The sequence below is a fragment of the Trachypithecus francoisi genome, unplaced genomic scaffold, assembly GCF_009764315.1.
Source record: "Trachypithecus francoisi isolate TF-2019V2 unplaced genomic scaffold, Tfra_2.0 Lachesis_group18, whole genome shotgun sequence".
NCBI classification, from domain to species: Eukaryota; Metazoa; Chordata; class Mammalia; order Primates; family Cercopithecidae; genus Trachypithecus; species Trachypithecus francoisi.
This window is the reverse complement of record NW_022681463.1, coordinates 17,829,517-17,854,577: the sequence shown is the minus strand read 5'-3', so window position 1 is coordinate 17,854,577 and position 25,061 is coordinate 17,829,517. Positions and strand designations below refer to the sequence as shown.

The window sequence follows — 25,061 nt, the reverse complement described above, 5'->3', positions numbered from 1 at the left end:
TATACTGCCAAGCGATTTTTCAAAGTAGTTGTAACCAGCAAGAGTAACAATTATTCCACATCCCAACCAACATTTGATCATGTCAGTCTTTTTAATTTTAGCCAATCTGATAGGATTCTAGGAATCTCATTGTGATTTCTGTCTTTGTTTTCTTGGCATATAATGATGTGGAGTACCTTTTCATATGCTTTATGGCCATTTGGGTATTTTCTTTGGAGAAATGCCCATTCGGGTCTTTTGTCCATTTTAAAAATCGGATTATCTTTTTTTATAACTTGTAGAAATTCTTTATACATTCTGGATACAAGTTCTTTATTAGATGTGTGTATTGCACATACCTTTCCCCAATCTTTGGCTTACCTTTTCCCTCACTTAATAGTTTCTTTGAGTGAGCATAAATTCTTAATTTTATGAAGTCAAATTTTAAAATCTTTTTATGGTTAGTTCCTTTTTGTGTTCTTTTTAATATATCGTTTTCTACCTCAAGATTCTGAGGATCCATTTTGCATATTTACTTCTAGAAGTATTATAACCTAACTTCAGTTCTGTGATCCATCTCTATATGGGTGGTGGGAGATAGGGGGTCAAGGAATTTGTTTGTTTTGTTTTGCATATGGCTGTTCAGTTGAGCCAACATCATTTATATAAAGGGTCATTTCCCCAGTAAATTGTAGCCGTACCTTTGTCATAAATCAGGCAACTCTTATCTGTGTGAGTCTGTTTCTAGGCTCTCTGTTCTCTGTTTTGCATTTCTCCCTTCTTATGCCCGAACCACAGTATTAATTTTTGTAACTTTATAATAAGTATTGATATCTGGTGTCTAATCCTCCAGCTTTGTTCTTCAGATTTGCTTTGGCTCTTCTAGATATTTTGCATTTCTATAGAATCCTTTGCATTTTCAAGAGTCACACACACTCACACACACACACACACACACACACACACACAACCAACTGAACCTTCTGGCATTTTGATTGGGATTGCATAGTCTATAAGTCAATTAGTAGAGAAATTATGTATTAATATTGCATCTTCCAGTCAGTAAATGTCATATATCTTTCATTTTATTTAGATATTTTTACATTTCTGTAAGCATTGTTTTGTAATTTTTGTTGTAAAGGTCTTTTACATCTTTAACTAGATTATTTTCAGTATTTGTTGTTATTTGGTGCTACTGTAAATGGTTTGTTTTAAATGGATTTTCTAATTGTTTTCTAATTCTAATATGTTTGAATTCTATTTGTAGATTAACCTGGTATTCACAACCCTTACTTTTTAAAACACTTTATAAGTTATGTTTATAGTTTTTGTTTGTGTCTTTTTTTTTCTTTGCCTTTTTGCACTGTCTGGGAACTTAATTGTACTTAACATTTCCTTTTTTGTACTTAAATATTCTTTTAATCATTTTGATTATAAAGCATAAATTGCATATGTAATTACCTTTTTAAATTAAATGTTTATAATTACAGATTCACATGCAGTTTTATGAAATAATCAATTCCATGTACTCTTTACCCAGTTTTCTCCAGTGGGGTAACATCTTGCAAAACTAATACAATATCACAAACAGAATATTGGCCTTGATACAGAACATTTCCATGACCCCAGGATCTCTCATGTTGCCCTTATAGTCACACTTACTCCCCTTGTTCCCTCCATTCCCCTTCCCCATCCTTAGTCCCTGTCAACCATTGGTCTGTTCTCTTTTTCTATAATTGTGCCATTTCAAGAATGGTATCTAAGTGAAGTCATACAGAATGTAACCCGTTCGGATTGGCCCTTTTCACTCAGCTAAATTTCCTGGAGATTCATCCAAGGTGTTGTGTGTATCAATACGTCATTCCTTATTATTGCTAAGTAGTATATCTGATACAGATTTACTGCCATTTGTTTATCCATTCACTTGAAGAAGGACATCTTGGTTGTTACTGATTTTTACCTATAAACATTTGTGTACAGATTTTTATGTGATCATAAGTCTACTTTGGGTTACATGCCCAGGGGTGCAATTTTTCACTCATGATAATTACATGGTTAATTTTATGCTGCCATACTTTTCTCTAAAGTAGCTAATTTTATATTCCATCAGCAATGTATCTAGCTTCTTTGCATCCTCACCAGTATTTTAGTGTTGTCACTATTTTTTATTTTAGTGACTTTTTTATTTTCATCATTATGATAAATGGCACATGATGATGTACATCTTTTTAAGTGCTTGTTTGCCATCTACATCCTCTTCAGTGAAATGTCTATTCATGGCTTTTGCCCATTTTCTAATTGGATAGTTTGTTTTTACTGTTGAGTTTTGAGACATCTTTATATTTTCTAGATATTAGTCTGGTCAGATAGATGGGTTGAAAAGTTTCTCCAAGTCTATAGTTTGTCCTTTTCTCCTCTCAGGTCTTTCGCAGAGCAAACATTTTCATTTTGATGAAATCTAATTTGGTTAGTGTTTACATGATATATCTTTTTCTATCCTTTTACTTTTAACTTATATTTAAAGTGGATTTCTTCTTGATAGCATGGATATAGGTCTTTTTTAAAAAGATTCAGTCTGAAAGTCTTTTTATTCATGTGTTTAAACCTACATTTAATGTAATTGCTAATATGCTTCAATTAGGCCCACCATTTTACTGCTTGTTTTCTATTTTTTTCACCTGCTTATTTTTTTCTTCTTCTCCCTCTTCTGCCTTCTTTCTGATTATGTGTATTTTTTGTATTCTATTTTATCTGTTGTCTTTTATATTTTTTAAATGGTGGTTGTAGGTATGACAATATAAATACCTAACCTTTCACAGTCTACTTCGAATTTGTATTGTACCACTTAGAGTAAAATGTAAAGAGCTTACAACCATGTAGGTCTCTGCTTTTCAGAGTTTTTGTATGTTTTACATCCCCCTATATCAAAATCCCCAAAAAGGACTATAATTTTTTGTACATTTATACATATTGTAAAGAACTTGAGGAAAAAATAATCTTATATTTACATAGTATTTACTATTTGTTTTTCTTTCCTCATTTTTAAAATTGCAGGATTGCTTTGATACTATTTTCCTTCAGCCCGAGGAATTTTCTTCAGTATTTCTTTTACAACAAATTTGCTAGTGATAAATTTTCTTAGCTTTCCTTCACTTGAAAATATTATTTTCCCTTAGTTCTGAAGGATATTTTTGCCGATACAGTATTCTGTGTTGACAGGGTTTTTTGTTTTTTCATTTAGTATTGTAAAGATTGTTCTACTGTCTTCTGGCATCTGTGGTTTCTGATGAGAAATGTTCAGTCATTTTGTTTGTTCTCCTATATGTAATGCATTTGTTTTCTTTGACTGCTTTCAAGATTTTATCTTTATCTCTAGTTTTAAATGATTTGATTATATTGTGCCTTGACATAATAGCTCTGCTCATTGATTTTTTCAATCTTTTTTCTCTCCTTTCTTCAAATTAGACCATTTTTGTTTATCTGTTTTTAAGTTTACTGAATCTTCTGTCATGTATCTTCTCATCCAGTGAATGTTTTATCTCAGATATTATAATTTTCAGTTTCATGTGGTTCTTTTTTATTATACTTGATGAGAGCATTTTATTTTTCTCTTTATTTCTAGAGTGCTTACCTCATAGAGCATGGTTATAATTGCTTCTTTAAAGTCTGATAATTTCAGCATATAGGTCATATGACATCTATTGATAGTTTTTACCCTTGAGAATTAGTTTTTCTGTTTCTTTGCATGTTTGGTAATTTTAGATTGTGTTGGGCATTTTTAGTATTATGTTGCTTAGTCTCTGGGTCCTATTATAATCCTCTGGAGAATGTAGCTTGCTTCTTCCCTTTTAGCTGATAACCAACCCACTGAGGTTCAAACTGCAAACTTTCTCTTTGTTTGGAAGATGATTCCGATGTCAGTTCAATTTTCAAAGCCTTTACTATGCTGTCTTGTGTGTATACAACCCCTCACTAGCTAGTCTGAGACACAGGTAGTGGTTTCAATTGTAGTTTGGTTCTTTAACCTTTGTTATACTGCTTTGAGTCTTCCCACTCATACACAGCTCCTATTAGCTTATGTTGAATCATACACAAAATTAGGGAATCTTTTTCTCTAGCTTTCTCCTCTTTGGAGGGATCTCTGGGATTCCTCCTGTTCTCTTTAGATCACAAGAGCCCATTTTTGGTCTGGCCAGAAACATGGTGTTTCAAAGTTTTAGCTTTCTGCACCACCACACAGTTCTTGCAGTTGAGGTCATCTTTCTGGTAAAATGGGAAGAGAAAAAGAGAATGAAGTATACTGGGGATTTCTCCCACCCTCATCAGGACTGAGGGCCCATTTCCCAGTTCTCTAGTCAGAAAGACAGATTTCCAATGAAGTTTTAGCTACTGGCACTGCCTACTGCCCCAGCTCTGCTATTACTCACTCTAGATGAGCTGTGAAATAAGAAGGAAAAAAAATGAGGATTTTCAGCCCATACACATACTCAAGCTCAAAGGGCCCTTTACCCTGATCTTCTGGTTAAAGACAGTCTCCCAGAGTTCTAGTTCTCTGTGTGCACCACTGAGTGCCCACCCTCAGCTCAAGGCCACAAGAAAAAAGACGGGAAAACCAGGAAACTCACCTGCATGTAGGTCTCTTTCTTCTTCAGGTGTTGGTTCCCTTCCCCAAACTGCTTTTTTCTCTTTACTTTTTAGAGTTCTTTGGTAATTGTTTTTTGTATTTTGTCCTGAGTTTTTATTTGTAATCAGCAGGAGATAAACACTTTAATGGGCTTATGCCATCCTCGCCACAATAGAAATTCTCAAGTGGTTTTTTAATAAAACATTTAAAATGACTGTGAGTTGCATTTCCATCATCAGTTAGTCTATCACAATCAAAGCATTAGGAATCTGTTCTGATATAATATCAACACTCAGTTTCTATGAAAACAGATTATTTTATTGGTTGAGGTATTCCTAATAGCTTTGAATATCTTCTTGGTATCATTACTCTCCTTACTTTTTACATTACATTTACACATTTCTCTCTGTTCATCTTCAGTATGCATTCTGAAACCAACAGGACATCAGAGCAAAGGACTGTGGTTTTCTTTCATTATTCGAGCTAAATTACCAGAAATGCCCTTTTAAGATGAAGTATTGAGTCAGTTCAAAACAAGTCAGGTTGGAGGAAGAGGGCAGGTTTACTTAGCTCATGTTTTTCATCCTTACAAGCAGTATTGATGTTTCATGCTAGCAAGCTGTGGTAGAAGCCTTCAAGTCCTAACCAAAAACAATTCTCTTTCTTCAGAACTCCCATAGCACTTTATTAAAAGATTATAAATATAAATCCCAAGGATAGGGAAACAGGCATTCTTAAGCACTGTTGGTTTTAGTATAAATTTCTAGATGTTCACTGAAATTTTGTGTGTGTCTGTGTTTACAGGGCAATTTGATGAACTAACCTAGGAATATGATTTTTCTGGCTCAAAAGGTATGCAAAAGATTATAGGTATAAACACATATGTGAGATATATATGTGTGTGTGTGTGTGTGTATAATGTATACCCTTTGAGGCAGAAATCACACTTCTAGGTGTAGTTGATCAGATTGCTGTTTATTTTAGCCAAAAATAGGGGTGGGGGCGTTCATATACATTAATGGAGTACAGCTCAATTATGGTGCAGTTATACATTCTATAACATGGAATCCTACCTAGCCACCAATATGATACATATTATTTATTAAAATGGAAAGCTTTGTAAGAGTGGACATGGAAGTTACCAAATGTAATTGGTATAATCTCCTTTTATAAAAGCTATAGCTATACTTATATTGATATATATATATATATATAGGAAAATAATTTGGAAGGATAGACATCAAAATAGTTATAGTGATCATTCTCACAGAGCCGAGATTAAGAATTTAAAAAAATGTTTTTTGGTTTCCTATTAAGTATTGCTGGGTATTTTTTTTAAATCATGACTTACTTAATTTGAGCAAGAGTAGGAGGGACCTGTATTCACGTTGGGGAAGAGATTTCTACATTCTAAAGGGTAAAAGAACTAGAATCTGTGAGAAGAAGGGGCAGGGTGTTACAGATCACAGTTCCTTATATACAGGTAAACTTTTAAACTCTGACTTTTTAACACTAACTTTTAACAGACCTGACAGTACAAAATGGGTTGCCTGTAGGTATGAGTTCCATGTCACTAAAAATGTTCAGACATAAGCTCCAAAGCCATTTGGTAAGTTTATCATGGAAGTAATTGAAGCATCAGTTTTTTTGACGGTTTGCCTTGGGACTCTCTTGGTAGATCATTTTAACATTGGGTGAAAAGTTGAATGAGGGGACTTAGAAAAGCCTTTCTGATTCTCATTTCTAAATCCAATGAGAATTATATTTCTGCCTGCTTATCACTAAGAAGATAACAGCATGTTAAAATTCACATGAAGTATGACCTTTTGATACGCTGCGGTGCAGCCCCCTCAAAAGTAAAGTACAGGAACGGACAGTAGTGGTATCTGTCTACAGTTTATCATTGGTGAATAAGTTAGGGGAAGAAGGAATTGAGTCTGGACTTGCCACATATGGAACCATGAACTATAAACACAGAATATTATTTGGGGTCACAAAGTAGTAAATTAGGCCGGTGATTCCTAAACCCTGCTCAACTTCAGAATCAATCTTCAGAGCTTATAGATACAGACATATTACATATTTTAATAGACTCTTGGGTCCTGATCCCATCGATTTAGATTAACTAGCTCTGGAATAGGGCCTAGAAATCACTACCTTTAAAAAAATTCTCAAGTTATTTTGATGGTCAGCCAAGTTCAGACATGACCAGAATAAAATATATATACATAGACATGCACACATATCAGGACAGTTACAAGAAAGGAGAAAGCAAAATAAAGTATTTTGATAAACACATCAAATGCTTTTGAGTTATTGATATTTTAAAAAACTGTCTCGGTGAGAAGCCCATTAACATTCTACAGCTAAGTGATACTACAGCCAGTATTTCTGATGTTTCATTGAATCCATTAAGCAGAGCTGCTTAAAAGAACTAGTTTTATGTATTTATACATTTATAATCATGTTCATGAATACAGTCAACAATATGGAAATTCTTGTCAATAAAAAAGTGTTTGTCCACAGACTATACACAGAAATAAAATTATTAGACCTGCATCAGTCACTGACCTGGTCATGCCCTTAAAGGAAATTTCAAGGAAGACAGGCTGAAGTTGGTGAGATATCTGCTGATGTTTAAGATGTAGGCAAAGTGGCATCTTACTCATGATCAGGTTAACAATAACACATACATTGAACAGTTTTAGAATTTTGCATCTTTAGCTTTACGTCCAAATGATGTGTTTAGAAAAGAGGGAAAATGAAGGCAACCCGCAAAACTGATAATGAAAATAGAACATGAAAGTAACAGTCATCACGCACTAACAAAGCGCCTCATCTTCCTAAATAACAGTCAGCCCTCTGAGTTAGTCTGTCATAAGTGCCAGATTTGTCTTCTGAGGCCACTTTTGGCACCCGAATTCCTGAGGTCTAGCCTCAAATGAACGTTTCCTCCACTGCCAGAGTCCTGCAGGAGGCAGTAAGGATGGATCCCACAGCTGGTCGCTGCACTGACAGGCACGCTCTCACCAGCTCAGGCATTGTCTAGGGCATGTCGTCCTTAGAATGCTCTTCCCCTAGAACCTGCACGGTAGGGAGCAGACTCCCAGAGACCCTTCCCATCTTAGACCCTTCCCATCTTTGTTCACAGCCACTTTCCCAGCAAGGCCTGTGATCATCTTACTTAAAATTGCGGCACCTGTGCTCCCCACCCACCACCCGATCCACATCATCTTTTTTTCCATTGCACTTAACACTTTTATTGTAAACTCAGAATTGACTTATGTTTATTGTTGATGTCTGTGCCCTCTGCTAGACTGTAAGCACTGTGAAATTACAGAGATTTATTTGCTTTGTCCATTGATATAAGTGTCTAGAATAGTGGCTAGCCCTTAGCATATAAATATGTGTTGAGTGGATGGATAAGTACATGATGTATTGATTGCTCATTACTAGCTATTTATGCCACATCAGACAGTTTTCAGTATAGCCTTCAGTATTCACGTAGTTAAAACCATCCCAAATATTTGTGTTTGAACAACATTGTCTGTGAAATGGAACTGCCTAGGTCGTGAGTGCATTTTGGAGGTCTGCTGTTGAGTCAGAGCATGCTGGCAGTAGCGGCTCCACTTGTAGAAGTGAAACCTCCTGCTTGTGTTTTGGCCCCATGAGATCTCATGAGATTTCCCCCAACATTTTTGGCTTTACTCCCGACGCACACTTTCATATCTCTTAAAGATCAGCCCATTGGACGTTATTCTTAGAACAGTGCTTAGCACTCAGCAATTAGCCCAGTCAGTGGTACGTGTTGATGGTGGGTGTGACCCACCATGTCTGTTGTGATTTTTAACCTCGGAGCATCTTAGGAATTAATCCAGTCCAGCTCATTTTATACTTCAAGAAATGCAGGAAACCAAGATTAGGTTAATCTTCTAAATTCACAGTACTAGCTAGAGGCAGTTCTGGGACAGGAGTCCTAGTCTGTTTGGTTTTTTTTTTTTTTTTAACCCACCATATTGCTAAAACAGATAGCAACACCAGCTTCCTCCTGCAGTGCAGTCATCTACTGTCAACACAGGGCTTGGCTTCTTTCCCTTCAACTTCTCACCCGTCTTTCTTAAGGAGGATCCAGATTTCTCCAAATGTTACCTTCATATGGGACCCTATTCTGTCACCCCAACCCAAAGCCTTCTTAGAATGCCTTCCCCACGGGGGCATTTTCTCTGGAGTGCCCGCTGTTTGGGAATGCTTGCTTTTCTGCTTTCCTAGGCACCCCCACCCCATCACCATGATGTTCAGCACAGGGACTGGTTAGTGTGTGGTGGCTGCTTTGTTTTGACTCCCATCTCTTTTTTGCCTGTCTCTTCCCCCAGCTCCACCTTCAACTCGGTTTGCCCTCAGGAGCTCTTTACCTCCTTTGATCAGTTTCTCTGGCTCCTTCTTCACCCTTCATGGCTTCTCAAGGCCACATCAGTAGAGTTAGGAAGGGAAAGAAGCAGCCACCCTCCTTTTATCTAGTACTTGATTTTTTTTCAGCATTATCTCATTTGACCTTTACAGCAACCCTATGTTAAGTGGGAACAGATATTCTTACTCTCTTTTTACTGACAAAGAAATGAAATACAGATATGTAAAGGAAATGATCTCATTGGCAGAACTGGAAGCAGAGCCTCCAAATCTGAGTGTAGAATCTTTTCTTCTGTCCCAAATTTTAACAGAAAGAGAGACAAAATTTATCACTGTCTGGTATTCTGAAATGTACATAATTTTTTTTTCTGAACGTCTTATTCAGTTTAAAAATCTTCTGAGGATATTAATGTGGATTTCTCTAGTGTCTTTAGTAACTTGATTTTAGAAAAGACCACTGACAATTAAATTAGTGATACAATAAACAGGTTCTCTGATACTGACTGCATTTTTATCTACATTTACCAGTTATTAAATGCTGTTATATGTGGAATTGTGTTTGCAATATTTTATTTACTGTTTTGAGAATCAGGTTGATGGTAAGATTTATTCAAATTCTTGATTTTAATAGTGTATCAATATAACTTAATAATATGATGTCTTTGCAAGTTTTGAAAATCTACATATTCTAGTAGATCCTCCACTTACTAAAAGTGTAAGAAATATTTCACATATAAAACATGATATAGACTTACAGTGGCTCACGCCTGTAATCCCAGTACTTTGGGAGGCCGAGGCGGGCAGATCACGAGGTCAGGAGATCGAGACCATCCTGGCTAACACGGTAAAACCCCATCTCTACTAAATATACAAAAAACTAGCCGGGCGAGGTGGCGGGCGCCTGTAGTCCCAGCTACTCGGGAGGCTGAGGCAGGAGAATGGCCGTGAACCTGGAAGGCAGAGTTTGCAGTGAGCAAAGATCACGCCACTGCAGTCCAGTATGGATGACAGAGTAAGACTCCGTCTCAAAAAATATATATATATAGTATTGCATTTAAACTTAAATATATTCTTTAAAATATTAACATTTATCTCAGCTAATAGAAAGTGATGTCTTACCACTTTTTATTATTCGTAGACAGACCGAAATTTGTTTCAACTTAAATTCAACCAATAAGTTTTACTTAATTTTATTAATGTTTTTGAGTTACTTCACTGCCAAGCAGAGCATTTTAAAGCACACTGTGATGTATATACTCTCATAAGAAAAATGAAATGTAATTACATTTTGCAAGTAACACAAATTGGAAACTGACATTGTCCTGACACGGCTGGCACTGTCTGCTCCCTGCCAAGCTTCTCTGTATAGCCTATCAAGAGAGTTTATATGCAAAGTAGCAAATATATGGTGTTCTGTAATGCAGCTTTATTCTCACTGCCACTTGCCCTCCCATAGGCCATGGGATGCACAAATTGTATGTAAGAGTCCTAGGAGATGTTAAAAAACCCTTGTGTCTTACGTTCAGAGCTGTCAGCATGATCTAAGGCCCGAAATCATAAGATACAGTAGTGTACAGTAAGTTTATATAAAGTCTTTTGATATAAATTGAAGTTGTCCACATTCATTTCCCACAAAATGATAATATCCAACTTCTAGGTTTGCCTTTGATGTTGCTACTTCCAGTCATTTTTAAGTTGTTTTCATGTTTCACATTGCCAAATGGCTCACTACCTGGAGTGTGCCCTCTTGTTGAGACCATTCTTAGTTCGATATAGTGGCAAAGAAGAAAGTGAGACTGCTGGGAATTTGGTTTGCTTTACAAGTTAGGGTGAGCGGAGAGAACCCTCTTGACAGGATGATGAAATTTGTGGAAGTATAGCAAACAATAACCACCTGTCTATTATCCAGTTTCCTGAATGATAAAAATTGTCTGTGCATCCTGCCTCAAAGGTTTGACCATAGGGTGGGTTTTCTCTTCTGATAGATTAACAGTGTCCAGTCACATTTGTTATCATTTATGTGTGATCTTGCTGTTTACCTCTTTTAAATCAGAAATACATTCTGCTTAGGGGAAGACACACACACACACACACACACACACGCATACACACTGATTTATACTAAAATCACAAAAACCTTTTAAAATGTCTTGTGAAAATATTTTAGCTACCTTTCTTAGAACAAACAAACAAGAATAGTAAATAAATGTGTAGGCCAGCACCAGCGTTGACATCTGTTGTGACCTGTGCTACATGGAGTAACCATTGTAGAGACAATCATCTTAGGCACCAAAATGACTTAGGAGCTTTTTTCTTTGTTCTTTCTTATCACTTACTATTTTTATTAGTTTAGCTCTTTCCAAACATGTTTACTCAGAGATACCTATTTTAGTTAGGAAGAAAAAGAGAAATAACACCAATTAAAGCTAATTGAGGCTGAATTCTTGTCAGTCTTAAAAGAATCCTAATTGTTTCTCTTTGAACTGACTAATCCATAAAAGTTTTCTGAAGGGATGGGGTGTGGTTGTATTTGATGGCTTCCATTTGGATGATTTCTACTAGCTTTTTTCTTATCTGAGAACTATTAGAACGAACATGATCATTTTTTCAGGCTGGAGTGCAGTGGCATGATACCAGCTCACTGCAACCTCTGCCTCCCTGGTTCAAGCGATTCTTCTGTCTCAGCCTCCCGAGCAGCTGGAACTATAGGCACTTGCCACCATACCCAGCTAATTTTTATATGAACATGATCAATTTTATACACATAGAACATAATGAAATGCTGATAATTATAAGTTGTTTGCTCACTGGAGTTATTTATTATGTGATCAACTGTGAAATTTTGTGCAACCCTCCCTCAGAATGGAAAAAAAATTAAGAGGATTTAGTCTGAGTTTCTGAGAATAATTTTCCAAGTATATCTGGAAAGATAAATTGATTTTAAAGGATGTATAATTGATTGATTAAAACATCATTTCATAAAACTCATTTTATGATCCACTGTGAGAGCAGCTTCAAATGCCTTCAGATAAGTATCAAGCCAAGTGGTACAAATGATTTTCATGCAACTGAAGATACCATTTATGCTGGAATAGCCGCCCAAAACAAAAATCCACGTGATTTTTAACTTTGTGCTAACTATTACAATGTCTGTGTGTTTTGTGTATTCTCTCATAGGTATGAGAAAGTGCCAGTCATCTTGGTTGGGAACAAAGTGGACCTGGAAAGTGAGAGAGAAGTATCGTCCAATGAAGGCAGAGCACTTGCTGAAGAGTGGGGCTGCCCCTTTATGGAAACTTCCGCTAAGAGTAAAACAATGGTGGACGAACTCTTTGCAGAAATTGTGAGGCAGATGAACTATGCTGCTCAGCCTGACAAAGATGACCCATGCTGTTCTGCATGTAACATACAATAGCATCCAAATATGGCTGTCCTGGATGGGATTTGCCCAATGTCGTAGGTGATAGAAAACTCGCCTACTCCACTGCAGAACTTGCAGGATGCGTGGTGTTAATCTACAGAGAACTGCAGCCCTTATTCAGAATTGAGCAGTGGTTGTCAGTTGATATCTCTGAGTAACATTTGGGTTCAGTAACTACAGTTTTCACCATTTGTCCTCAGTCTCCTTTATGCATCTGCAACTTTAAGGCATAGTCCATCGATCTACAGGGTGATCTCATTTGAAAGCTATGATGGCATTGTCACTGAGTTGACAGAAGCAACTATTGTATAAATTAAAAATAACCATAAGGGAGAAACCAGAAGAATTCCTATGACCACTTACAATTAAAATATTTTGTCGTCTTTAAAAAAATAAGTAAAGGAGAAATATTTTCCTACAAGAGTACTGAATTTCAGGAATTGGGATAGAGCTTCTAACCAATGTATTTCGTCAAGTAAGACAGTAACAGCTGACCTGCCAACAGCATTACAGGGAGAGATTCTTTATTCAGCTAACACATTTCTGTTTTTCAAAATTGATGCTTAATTGTAGCTGTTATTCTAATTTGTGACATGGAACTAACTCATGCTTCAATCCTTGATAGAGCAAAAGTCAGAACAGGTTATGTAAAAATACAGTCTGGCTTTAGAATTTGTTAAATCACCTGCTTTGCCACAGAAAATGGAGGCTTTCACAAGGGTTTGATCAGAATTAAAACCCCGACCCTGCCCTCTGTTAACTGAGCAGGGGTGGTCTTTGTAACTTTACTGAACAAGAGGGAAGCAACTGTGATGGGAAGAGATTACCTAGCCTTACTAACAAGAAGCATTCTAATAGATAAACTAGTACCATCATGTAAGGAAAATGAAGCCATGTTGCATCCACATGTTCCCGTTTGCAGAAACCTCACAGGACAGTACGAATATCTGGCATTTTTAAGTTCATTAAAGCAGCAAATTCCTTCTCGCCTTTAAGGGCTATGGTTGTAGTGTGACCTGTGGCTAACCTGCTTTCAAAATCAAGTTTGCTGTAGCAGAGCTTTATTGCAGGCATTTTAAAAATTGAATAACCATGTGAAATAATTTGGGCTTAAAAGTGAACATAAATTATAGAGTGGAAGGTAAGGGACAAAAGCCTTTTATCTTTAATTTTCCTGGAGAATTATATAAAGGTTTTCTTAGAACAATTTTGCCCTGATTACTGAAGTGTCAAATAAAGCTGGAGTGAATATTTTGTTTTGAAAAGGTGCTCAAGCTCTGACATTTTTGGTTTTCATAGCCGTGAAGTATTTATCATTTGCATGACTAATGGCACAGGAAAAACCTATTCATAAGTTTTACAATCAAGTATAGAGGAGTCTTCAGCTAACTTCAGTTACAAATGCTGAAAAGATTATCTTGAGCTGGGCCTTGGGAGAAGAATTTGGCCTTCAGAACTGCAATATCACTGAGCCTGCGATATATACACCACCCCACATTTTGTTGGTTTCACAGTCTTGTGCAAGTAACCTCTGGTCTTACGTGTGTCACTGAGAGAAGAATGTGTGTTTGTGTGTGCATGTGTGTTTATTGTTCCGAAGAATTTGGCACAAGTCAGAGACAATTTGCCTATACTAAGAATCTATACTGCAGAATATAGTGTATCAAAAACTTTTTTCTTTTAAATTATTAAAGTGTCTTTTATACTTTTATGAAATCATTGGTAGCCCCCCAAGTGTTTAATAACTGGCATTAAGCTTAGAGGATGGAAAAAAAAAAAAGGTTGATAGTATTTTTCATAATGAAAAAACTGAAGAGATAGGTGAATGAAACCAGGCCATAGTTGTCAAAAATCGTTGAATTTTGAATATTTACATTCTTCAGTATAATTTTTTATAATCCTCAGTTATGAAGCACCTTGTTTATAGGACAAAAAATTTTAACCAATTTTATTGAAACGAATTTCACTGCATAAAAGTTGGTTTGATTCAAACATGTAGAGAAATTGGAGATTCAAGATATATGATTTCTCTACTGAAATAAAAATATTTGTTAGTAAATTGGTTGAGTTTTGATTCCTCTAACTTCTCAGAATGATTCTTTTGAATTCTGTAACTAATAGCAATGTTTGACAAGATTGCAAAATAGAAATATATATAAAGATCCCGCAGTTTGACATTATGACTTGCTATGCAGATGTGAAAATAGGTTAAATAATATGGAAGATATGGCAGAATGTAAAGTGGAAAAAATGATCTAAAATTTTGAATTGTATTAATAGTTAAAAACATTTGTGTCAGATGACAAGGTGGGCTTTTACTGTCAAGACATGAATAATAACTGATCTGGCTGCCTGATCAGTGTTTCCACGCAGCCCTTGCATATTTAGTGACCAAGGCATCAAGGACATCCCGAAACTGGAAATTCCTGTCCATCCGATGTGAATATAACTCAGTTGGCAAATGAATGTGTTTGTTGAGACATTACAGTAATAAAATGCTTAAGAACAGGAAGATGACATTTGTTGGCATATGAAACCTTAGTGGCTACAGAAGAAAGTTGACCTTGTGCCACTATTTATTTTATGCCCTGATCAGACTAGCAACTTAGATAAGTGAAAGTTTTTCTCACATGCCTTAAAAATATTATGGTTTGATCCAAAGACCCACTTTTTCTTTAGCTCTTGTGATAAGATTTTCCTTTTTTTACTTTTATACAAAGGCAGCATCTTTGAATTTTTTTTTCTTTTGATGTCGCAACTTTTGGTTTCTTTTCAACTGTGATAGTGATGGTAACTGATGCCTTTCATGTTGTTCAACTTATACAAAACAAGCCAGCATCTGATCAAAAGTATTACATCACATCTTTTCTTAAACTATCGAAAGGTGCTTTGATGATTTTCTCCTTTGGTTTGTAGAATTAGGACTGAACTTTTGACTCAAGTTGCTACAGTTGCCATCACTTTTCTGTGGTAATACTACTGATATTTGCTTTTCTATATAAAGAAATGTTGCCTAAGACTATCTGGTATCTGTTTTCAAGGGTTTTCCAGTATGAATGTTAATGTTGTCAGTGTATGTGTGAATATGAAAGTGCTTTGTTTTGTTTGTTGCTGTTTTTTGCTTCTGTGTTTTTTTAATTTTTTGTTCTTATCAGTAGTCTTTTGTTAGCACTGGGTAAGCTTTAATTGTCCCTTAGCCAATCAAACATTAAGGACTATGGGGTTCTTTTTTTTAATTTAACATGTCATTGTGCATCTATTAAATCTTGATCAGGGTTTCAAGAATGACTGCAGTGGGTTTTGGAAACAGACTTATCATTATTGATTTGAGGTTTCCCAGAGATATAGTTCACAGTTAAGTGTTGCGCTCTAATACAACTGACCATTTAAAATTGAACAACAGTTTATTGTTTTGTAACAATGTCAGTTGTTACACCTTGACATTTCAATTAAAACATGAATTGTAGTTATAACTCAATGCAAATTCAACAGTTGTATTTGGAGTTAAATTATTTTAACAAATAAATTTATTTAATGAAACTCTGGATTTGCTTTGTTTTGTACATGCTCATGAGAGAAATGTATTATATACAAAACAACTAAAAATTGCCATAGAATGAATTTAGTACTCCTCATGCAAAAATATTTTAGCTGATTTAAATTGAGAGTTCATCATATAAAAAGGCAGGTAGGTAGATACTTCTCATAGTCTTTAAATTTAACATGGAAAAGATTATAAAATCAGTTATAAATATAAACTTATCTCTACAAATGATATTTTATATTTTGAATGATAGCTGGCTAATTTGAAGCCTGATGCTAAGGTTAACAGAATTGTTCTAAATAATTAACATGAATTAGCAATATCACTAAAATGATTCTGTGTCCTTCTAGTGATGGCTTGAAGCCGGCTTTCTGTTTTCAAGTCATGTGGATCCGAGAGTGCCAGAAGCTGAAGGTTGCTGCGGGGCTGTAGGGCCTGCTTATTCTATATGGGGCCCTGTGAATGTTGGCAGATGCTGTTAATTGTATACAGCCTTCAGCTGCTCTGATAAGGAGCCCATTCATTTCCTAAGCCAACTTAAACTATGCCTGTCGGTTATGTTGCCTTCAAACTCTGCTGAAATCCTCTGGCAGCATTCCACCAGTTGAGACGCTTCATTGTTTTAGATTATAAGAATAATTTGAATGAATATAACAGAGGCACTGTAGATAGAATCCCAGATATTTAAAGGAAAACATACTTATATTTTAGTAATATCTTCTGAAGAACTTCATAATTTTATTTGAAGTGTTTATACATTTTTTATAAATTATTTAAATGTATCAAATCCCAAGTTGGAAGAATATCTTTGAGGCTAAAAAGTAGTACTCTGAAATTCTCTCAAGTTACATTATTTGTTTGTTAGAGGTCCACGAATGAAAATATATGTAGCTAAAGGAATAAGGTGCTGCCCAATTTGGAACCCAGCTGACGTCTAGGATCTATGAAGCTGAGAATATTATCACAAACTTCTGAAAGAAGCTGTTGACCTTTTACTTGTTTCTTTAAAATATTTTGCCACGTAAATACTAGTAAAACACAGTGGCTCTTCATCAGTTAAGTGGATAATTTCAACTGGTTTTACATTGTTGAATATTATCTAGTATTTTTAATAAATATTTTTATAAATAGTTTTTTTTTTTTTTTAGACAGAATCTCAGTCTGTCACCCAGGCTGGAGTGCAGTGGCACAATCTCAGCTCACTGCAAGCTCCGCCTCCCGGGTTTACGCCATTCTCCTGCCTCAGCCTCCCGAGTAGCTGGGACTACGGGTGCCCGCCACCTCGCTCGGCTAATTTTTTCTATTTTTTTAGTAGACACGGGGTTTCACCATGTTAGCCAGGATGGTCTCGATCTCCTGACCTCGTGATCCACCCGCCTCGGCCTCCCAAAGTGCTGGGATCACACGCGTGAACCACCGCACCTGGCCTATAAATAGTTTTTAGATAATATCCAACATCTCCAACATCGCAGTATTGAGTTTTAAAAGATTTGTTGCTATTCTAGGTAAGACACTATTATTTCTTTCTATATTTTTTTGAAGTCTTCATGTTAGTCTGTAAGGAGTCCTCCAGGATTTCTCAGCAGGGAAAAAAGGTAGAGGACTAGCTGCTTGAAAGATTAAATACGAAGACCTATTTAGTATATATGAGCTGGGAATAAAGAAACTGAAGGAATGATTCTTGGTTTAGCTTATGGGAATTTTTTTAATTAAAATCTTAGATCCTCCCATTTTAAAGACTTCAGTATCGATGATTCATATTTACAATTTTACACTGTTTTGAGTGTGATGTGCTTTTATACCTTTAAAAACATCAATCAGGATGAGTGAAGCAAAGAAAAGGTCACCCCAACTTCTAGTTCCCCCAAACAGCCACGTTAACAATGGATGTAAATCATCCCCAGCATCTTCCTATGCACATATACATATGTAAGTACATGAACATAGGTAGAAGGATAAATAACTCGATGTTATTTTTGAGAAACTGCCTCTAAGTACTAAAAATGAATCACTGAAAGTCACACAGCTAATAAAGTGGCAGAGTTGAGTTTCTAACTGCCACTTAATTTCTAACACTTCTAACTTCTAACAAGCTTACAACTCTAAATGACCTTTCCCCACTGTTAATCCTTTTACTTAAATTGAATCCACTCATTCCGTGCTCATTCAGCTATTATTTATTGAGAGGTTACATCTGAATTTGGCACGGCCGCAATACACAGATGGTCTCTACACATAAACCCCGATGTTAAAGACATCCTAGTCCCATCTCCTTGCCATTCCCTTTTCTCTCAAGACAGATACAGTTTAGTCTACTGGCAAGAAATAATTTATACCTCCCCTACTTTCACATGTCAGCATCCCAGTAATCCAGGCTGAGCCGAAGTCCCAGGCACAGCCCCAGAGACTGCTGCTGGCTCTGTTCTTTCCAGGATCTGTGCACCAGCCTGAGCTAGACCCTCCTGGGAACTTGAGGTGTCTGTGTGACAGAGTGGAGGTGGATGACAGTACAGCAAGGCCTCAGGGCTCTGCTGTTAGAGGCTGGGTCTACTTCTAAGGAAGAATTCAGGCTAAAAATAGGATTAGCAAGGGGCAGTGGGGATACAGAGGCAGGTTGGGGACAGCAGGGCAAAGGGTTCTATGTATCAGATACTACACTGAAGAATAAATGCTGGGTCCATGCCTATAGTTAAATACCAGGTGTTTTTAGGTTTTAGTGAGATTTTTAGTTTAAAATGTTGACGTTTGTTACAGCACAGCTCTGTAGTGTGTTCTGAAGAGGTCTTATACCATGAGAGGTTTTGCTGAAAATGGTGATAGAGTCAAGCAAGTTTGGGAAACCCCACATAACAGATTTCACATCTTGGAAAAAACTCAAATTCCACTCATGTCCCAAAACTAACTAGACCCCAGGACACTTTCTTTCGATTATACACAGTAGCACTCTGGAGCACAATTTGGAAAATGCTGCTATTCGATATTTGGCCTCCAAATGCTGATGTGGGAACTCTGTCCAGGTGAGGGGACCTGGATCAGTTGTGAGCGTGAGAATTCCTCTGACCCCGTAGTCTCTAGAGGAAGGGAAGAGAAAGAGAGCGAGTTGGGTGCAATAGCTCGTGCCTGTTAGCTCAGCACTTGGGGAGGCCAAGGCAGGTGGATCATCTGACATCAGGAGTTCAAGACCAGCCTGGCCAACATGGTGAAACCCTGTTTCTACTAAAAGTACAAAAAATAGCCAAGCGTGGTGGTGTGTGGCTGTAGTCCCAGCTACTCTAGAGGCTGAGGCAGAGAGAATTGCTTGAACCTGGGAGGCAGAGGTTGCAGTGAGCTGAGATCAGGCCACTGCACTCCAGCCTGGGTGGCAGAGGGAGACCCCATCCAAAAAAAAAAGAGAGAGGGAGAAGAGGAGAGGAGGCAATCTACAGTTGATGGACATTGGAGTATTTCCAGTTTGAGTCTATTATGAATAAAACTGCTATGAACATTTGTGTACATGACTTTTGATGGATAGACACAATACTCCTAGGTCACTATCTAGGAGGGGAATTGCAGAATGACAAGATTTGATTGTCAACTTTCGTAAACATTGATAGTTTTATCAAGTGGTTGTACCAGTTTACACAAACAAGCAGTATGTGAGAACTCCAGTTGCACCGTGTCAAGGATGGATTGCCTGGGAAGTGGGCTGCGACATAGAGCTTAGTGTGCAGGATGCATATTACCAAATGTCCTTGGGATTAACTCCTGTGGAAGGGAGTAGAGGAAGTAAGGTTGGCCAGAGGGAAAAGTTGTGCGATGCAGGGCCAACAACCCCCAGACAGGGGGAGTTAGATTGAGGCTCTTAGAGTTGGGCCCAGATGGTTTAGTCCTCTATACCCTCTGCCTGTCAGTTGTTGTGACCTTGAACAAGATGCAGAGGCAATCCCTGAAGGATCAGAGAGTGAAGGCTGTTGGCACTCTCAGCAGCAGGGCAGCAGTCACTTGACTGAAAGGAGGTCCGGGTAGTGCCTCACAGCATCTATCAACTCCACCTTCCACACACATACCTGGCACTGTCAGGCTTTGTCATTTTTGATTTTATTCTGGTGGGAGCATGGTGGTATGTCATTGTGGATTCTACTTCATGTTTCTCTAAGGCCAATATATTTATATGCTTATTGGTCATTGGTTACCCTCTTTTGTGAAGTGGCTATGTTTTTTGCCCATTTAGTAAATGTTTTATTTACTGTTTTATTAAGTGACTCAAAAAAGATTTATTTCATCTTTTACTTACATATTTGTAGGAGTTCTTTACATTTTCTGGGCACATGTTTATAAGTACAGTGTACTATCCGAGTCTGAAGCTTGCCTTTTCACACTCTTGTTGATATCTCCTGATAAACAGAAGTCCTTACTTTTAATGAAGTCAATGCACCAATCTTTTATTTGATGGTTAATTTTTTTGTGTTCTTTTAAAGAAATCTTTGCCTACTTTAGGGTTGTTCTTGACCTCCAGCCCCTCAGGGGTATGCTGAATTGATCTTATGAATATGATAATAGGAAAATAACAATTGTAATCATACAGAGTTTACTGAACAGTGATACATCAACCATCACCATCATCAGTCTTGGTTTCATATTATTGATGAAATATTTAAACATTAATAGAGCTGGCTCTTGGCCAGCGTTTCTGTGAATATGTTCCATCAAGTACTAAGGCTGATGGAAAAAGATTTTCATGGTCAAATACATTTGAGAAACACCAGCTTAAACAAAGTTAAATAGGCTCTTGTGGTTTTCAATATCCTAATGTGGATTATGTAACATTGTAAGCTATAAATACATTATGTTCTGCAAATTATTTAACCATCGTATGCTAGTTCTTCTTAGAACATTTCACAGGACTAGTATTTCATAGTTGGGTAAATACTTCTCAAGGCAAAGGGTATGATGTCCAACAAAAAACAGCTTAAGAATAAACTGAATCTGAGAGTTCATAGTGAAATTAAAAAATAAATAGCTAATAAGGATTAGCCATTTACAGGATACTAGCTAACAGATACAGAAGACAGAACCAAGAAGTCATCCCTTTCCAATCCTCCACATCAAAGTAGATTCAGGGACGGATCAGCAATCAGCAATGCTGAGGCCATTGGGTGCAAGGGTTAGAGGGAAACAGATATTCACAAATTACTTCTTATTTGCTAAGGGAAAGAGGTAGCTTTTCAGTGGTGACACCTGGCTGACACCACATGAACCAGGTGATCAAACCAAGCACTGCCAACAAAGGGACAAAAGTCTAAAGTCTATCGTGGGCCCCTCTGTGACACAAAAGAAGCACCCAATGCCACCTATGTGGTATCTTCACCTGGATCAAATCATGGAGAAACAATCAGACAAATCCACATCATGGGACACGCCACAAAAATAGGTTTGGATGCTTCCAAACTGTCAATGTCTTGAAAGACAAAAATAATGGGATGGGGGTTAACGGGCTGTCCTAGATGTAAGGAGACTCAAGAGATTTTTTTAAAGAAAATGATGCATCCTAACATTTTTCCAACCACCATCTTTCAAATGTGTAACATAGTTCCATCAAATTTTACTGTGTATAGAGACTCTCAAAAGAAGGAAAATGTGGCCCTCCCGTTAACGGGATGCATCCAAATCCATGTGGCGGCCGGGCGCGGTCACTCACACCTATAATCCCAGCACTTTGGGATACCGGAGCAGGCAGATCATGAGGTCGGGAGATCAAGGCCATCCTGGCCAACAACACGATGAAACCCCATCTCTACTAAAAATACAAAAAATTAGCCGGGCGTGGTGGTGGGTGCCTGTAGTCTCAGCTACTGGGGAGGCTGAGGCAGGAGAATGGTGTGAACCTGGAAGGCGGAGCTTGCAGTGAGCCAAGATTGCGCCACTGCACTCCAGTACGGGTTACAGAGCGAGACTCCATCTCACAAAAAAAAAAAAAAAAAAAAATATTCCTGTGGCTCACTGTAGAAAAAGCCAGTCTTTCCCCTGCCCTGGAAATCTGGGAACCTCCTTCCACTACAGATTGAGCTCTGCTCCTTTCCCACTGAGAATCCCTGGATTAAGCTGGTTGTTCCTTGTAACGTAAGTGAGACTCTCAATACTCACTGCCTAGAGAGCCCGACTTCTGATCTTTTGCTGCCTTTATAGTTGACCCCAGGCACTGCTGTCCTGGGGCAACAGCAAGACAAGTAATTGCAGAGCTTATGCCATGAAAGTTGATGGAAGAGTTGGGCTAGGCATGCCTGGACCTCTTAAGCCAATTCAGCTGTGTTTACTCCTCCTTCCCTGCTCCTTCCCTCTTTTCATTCCTTCTGTTGCCTCACGTGCCACGAGGACCTTTCCGTAGACCCATGTCACTGGATTTTCCCCACATCCTAAACACAGACAATTGCTAATTAAGTCATTCACATTATTTCCTTTTGAGAATGATTTTGGCCTTTTGATTGTTTTTCTAGCAATAAACATCTTTCTGGAAGAGGAATTAGCTCACTTGAGCAGCTGGTTTCAACAACTCCCTGCATTTTCCTTCAGCACCCAGGGACATGTGATTTGTAACTAAAACAAAATAAAAATGCACAAAACTCATTCACTCATACCAATAATATTTGCTGTATACTTTTTTCAAATGACTGACTTCTTTCCAAATATACACAACAAAACTGGTCAGCATTAAAACTGCGAGGACAGTGGTTGTCACCGTTTGCCACTGGATCTGTCAACTCCTTTATGGAGCCTCTCAAAGCTGCCCATGGCCACAGCCTTGGGCCTGGGGTTGGAGTGGAGAAGAGCTGGCAGCAATGGCTGCGGACTGGAACCTGGCTGGAGAACCAGGGCAGGTACTTCTTGGGAAGGACCAAGGGAGAGTCCTTAAAGGGTAACCTGACAGCGTCCTCAGGGAGGAAATGTGATCCTAAGTGGAAAACCATAAATAATGACTCCTCTGCTCACGACTCAAAGGAATTCCAAATAGTAGCAACAGAATATATCTTTCCTTTTCATTTTATCTGAAGAGTTGCTCATGTTTCTTTAAGATGACTGTGTCCTCTTTTTCTTCTTACAATGACTTGTCACTTCGGTCCTGAGCAAATATTGTCTATTAGCATATCAGTGGCTTAGAAAAATATAAAGGCAAAATGTACTAGAGCTGAACAATATAGATCCGCTAGTCACTCACTTTTAATTACATTTGGATGGAGTCTTCATTGCCATGGAAACACTCTACCCTTACCAAAATTTTTAGGCAGGGATCTCCTCCAAGTTTCACAGTTCTGTGTCTTAAAGACATTTCTTGTTCTATTTATGAGTTTAGAAGCTATGCCGCAATTTCCCATTGGGATAGCATGCAACTGTAGCTGCTGTCAGTTGCTCAAGACAGTTAATATAAGAGATATTACACCAGAGACTGTGAGTGAAGTAGTGGGTGTACCAACACGTTCCATGATTCTGGCGCTGGTTTTCACTGCCACCTTATAATTTTTTCACCCGAAGGCCGGCTCTACCAAGTAGAATATGCTTTTAAGGCTATTAACCAGGGTGGCCTTACATCAGTAGCAGTCAGAAAGAAAGACTGTGCAGTAATTGTCACACAGACGATAGTACCTGACAAATTGTTGGATTCCAGGACTCACTTAATCAAGATGACCAAAAACACTGGCTGTGTGATCACAGGAGTGACCACTGACAGCAGATCCCGGGAACAGAGGGCACAATATAAGGCAGCTAATTGCAAATATGTTTATTAGATTCCTGTGGACATACTGTGTAGAAGGAATTACTGATACTACTCAGGTCTATACACAGAATGCTGAAATGAGGTCCCTTGGTGGTTGTACGATTTTAATTAGTATATTTGAAGAACTAGGCCCTCGGGTGTACAAGTGTGATGCTGCGGGTCACTACTGTGGGTTTAAAGCCACTGCAGCAGGAGTTAAACAAGCTGAGTCAACCAGCTTCATTGAAGTGAAGAAAAAATTTGCCTGGACATTTGAACACAGTGGCAATTACAGGCCTTTCTACTGTGCTATCAATGATCTCAAACCTTCAGAGAGAGAAATTCGAGTAGTTACAGATGCAATTCCTGAATTCAGGATTCTTACATGAGCAGAGATTCACCACACCTTGTTGTTCCAGCACAGAGAGACTAAACATTGTCCTTAGTTTACCAAATCTGTGATGCCACTTCCTCTGTGTTTGGTAACAACAAACCAACTTTATGGAGGTCTCTGGATTGCAACAGGAGCCTCTCCCGCTCCTCCCACCACTGAAGTGGTTAGGACTCTGTATTAGTAAAAACAATGCTTTTGGGGAAAAATGTAAAAAATAAAAAACGATCCCTTGCTTTCTATTGTTACAGATTCTTTCTATATGAAGCTACTTTCTTTATTGTCTTTGGTTTGGTTAATTTATTAAATGGCTCTGTCCAATATGGTAGCCATTGGCCACATCCACGTATGGCTATTTAAATGTATATTATTAAACTTAAATTAAAATACAGTTAGTCAGTAGCACTAGCCACATTTCAAGTCACATGAGCCACATTCTAAGAGTTCATTAACCATAGGTAGGTAGTGGCTACACATTAGACAGTGCAGAGATACAGCATTTCCATCATTGCAGAACATTCTATTAAACAGGGTTACAAATAAAAGTTTGCTTATATCAGAGCTATTCAATTTTATTTGTTCAAAACTAACAAGGGACTAGGAAGATATATGCAGAGCTAGCTTTATGTGTAAACGACCCCACACTTAGAAGAAACCAAAGCTCGGTTCAGTCCTCTGTTGTGGTCTTGAAATTCTTAATAATTTTGAACAAGGCTCTGAGTTCATGCACAAGGCTCTTCAAATTAAGTAGCCAGTCCTGCACTATATAAGATGAAGCTTGGCTGTTGAATTCTTTGTTTTCACTTCCCCTGCATTTGGTTCTTTTCCAGCTGCCCTTTTTTTTTAGAGCAAGGAAGAACAGTTGACACATGAGATAAAATTCAGGTGCCTGGAATCCTTTATACCATCTCAACAGTCTTACCAGGGATCCAGCTTTAAATAACACCTCTTAGGAATGATAAAAGC

At 37.7% G+C, this 25,061-nt stretch overlaps 1 protein-coding gene and 1 pseudogene across 1 annotated transcript in view; both read left to right on the top strand.

Moving 5' to 3' along the window:
- RAP2A (RAP2A, member of RAS oncogene family) overlaps nt 1–15,971 on the top strand; it is a 34,318-nt gene extending 18,347 nt beyond the window's left edge. The window contains exon 2 of the mRNA XM_033177405.1: nt 12,188–15,971. Coding sequence (XP_033033296.1) covers nt 12,188–12,425 — 238 coding nt within the window. The 3' untranslated portion in view covers nt 12,426–15,971. The remainder of the gene's footprint in view (nt 1–12,187) is intronic.
- A 6,819-nt stretch (nt 15,972–22,790) lies between these two features.
- On the top strand, nt 22,791–24,093 carry LOC117063348 (annotated as a pseudogene).
- Nucleotides 24,094–25,061: the final 968 nt, after the last annotated feature.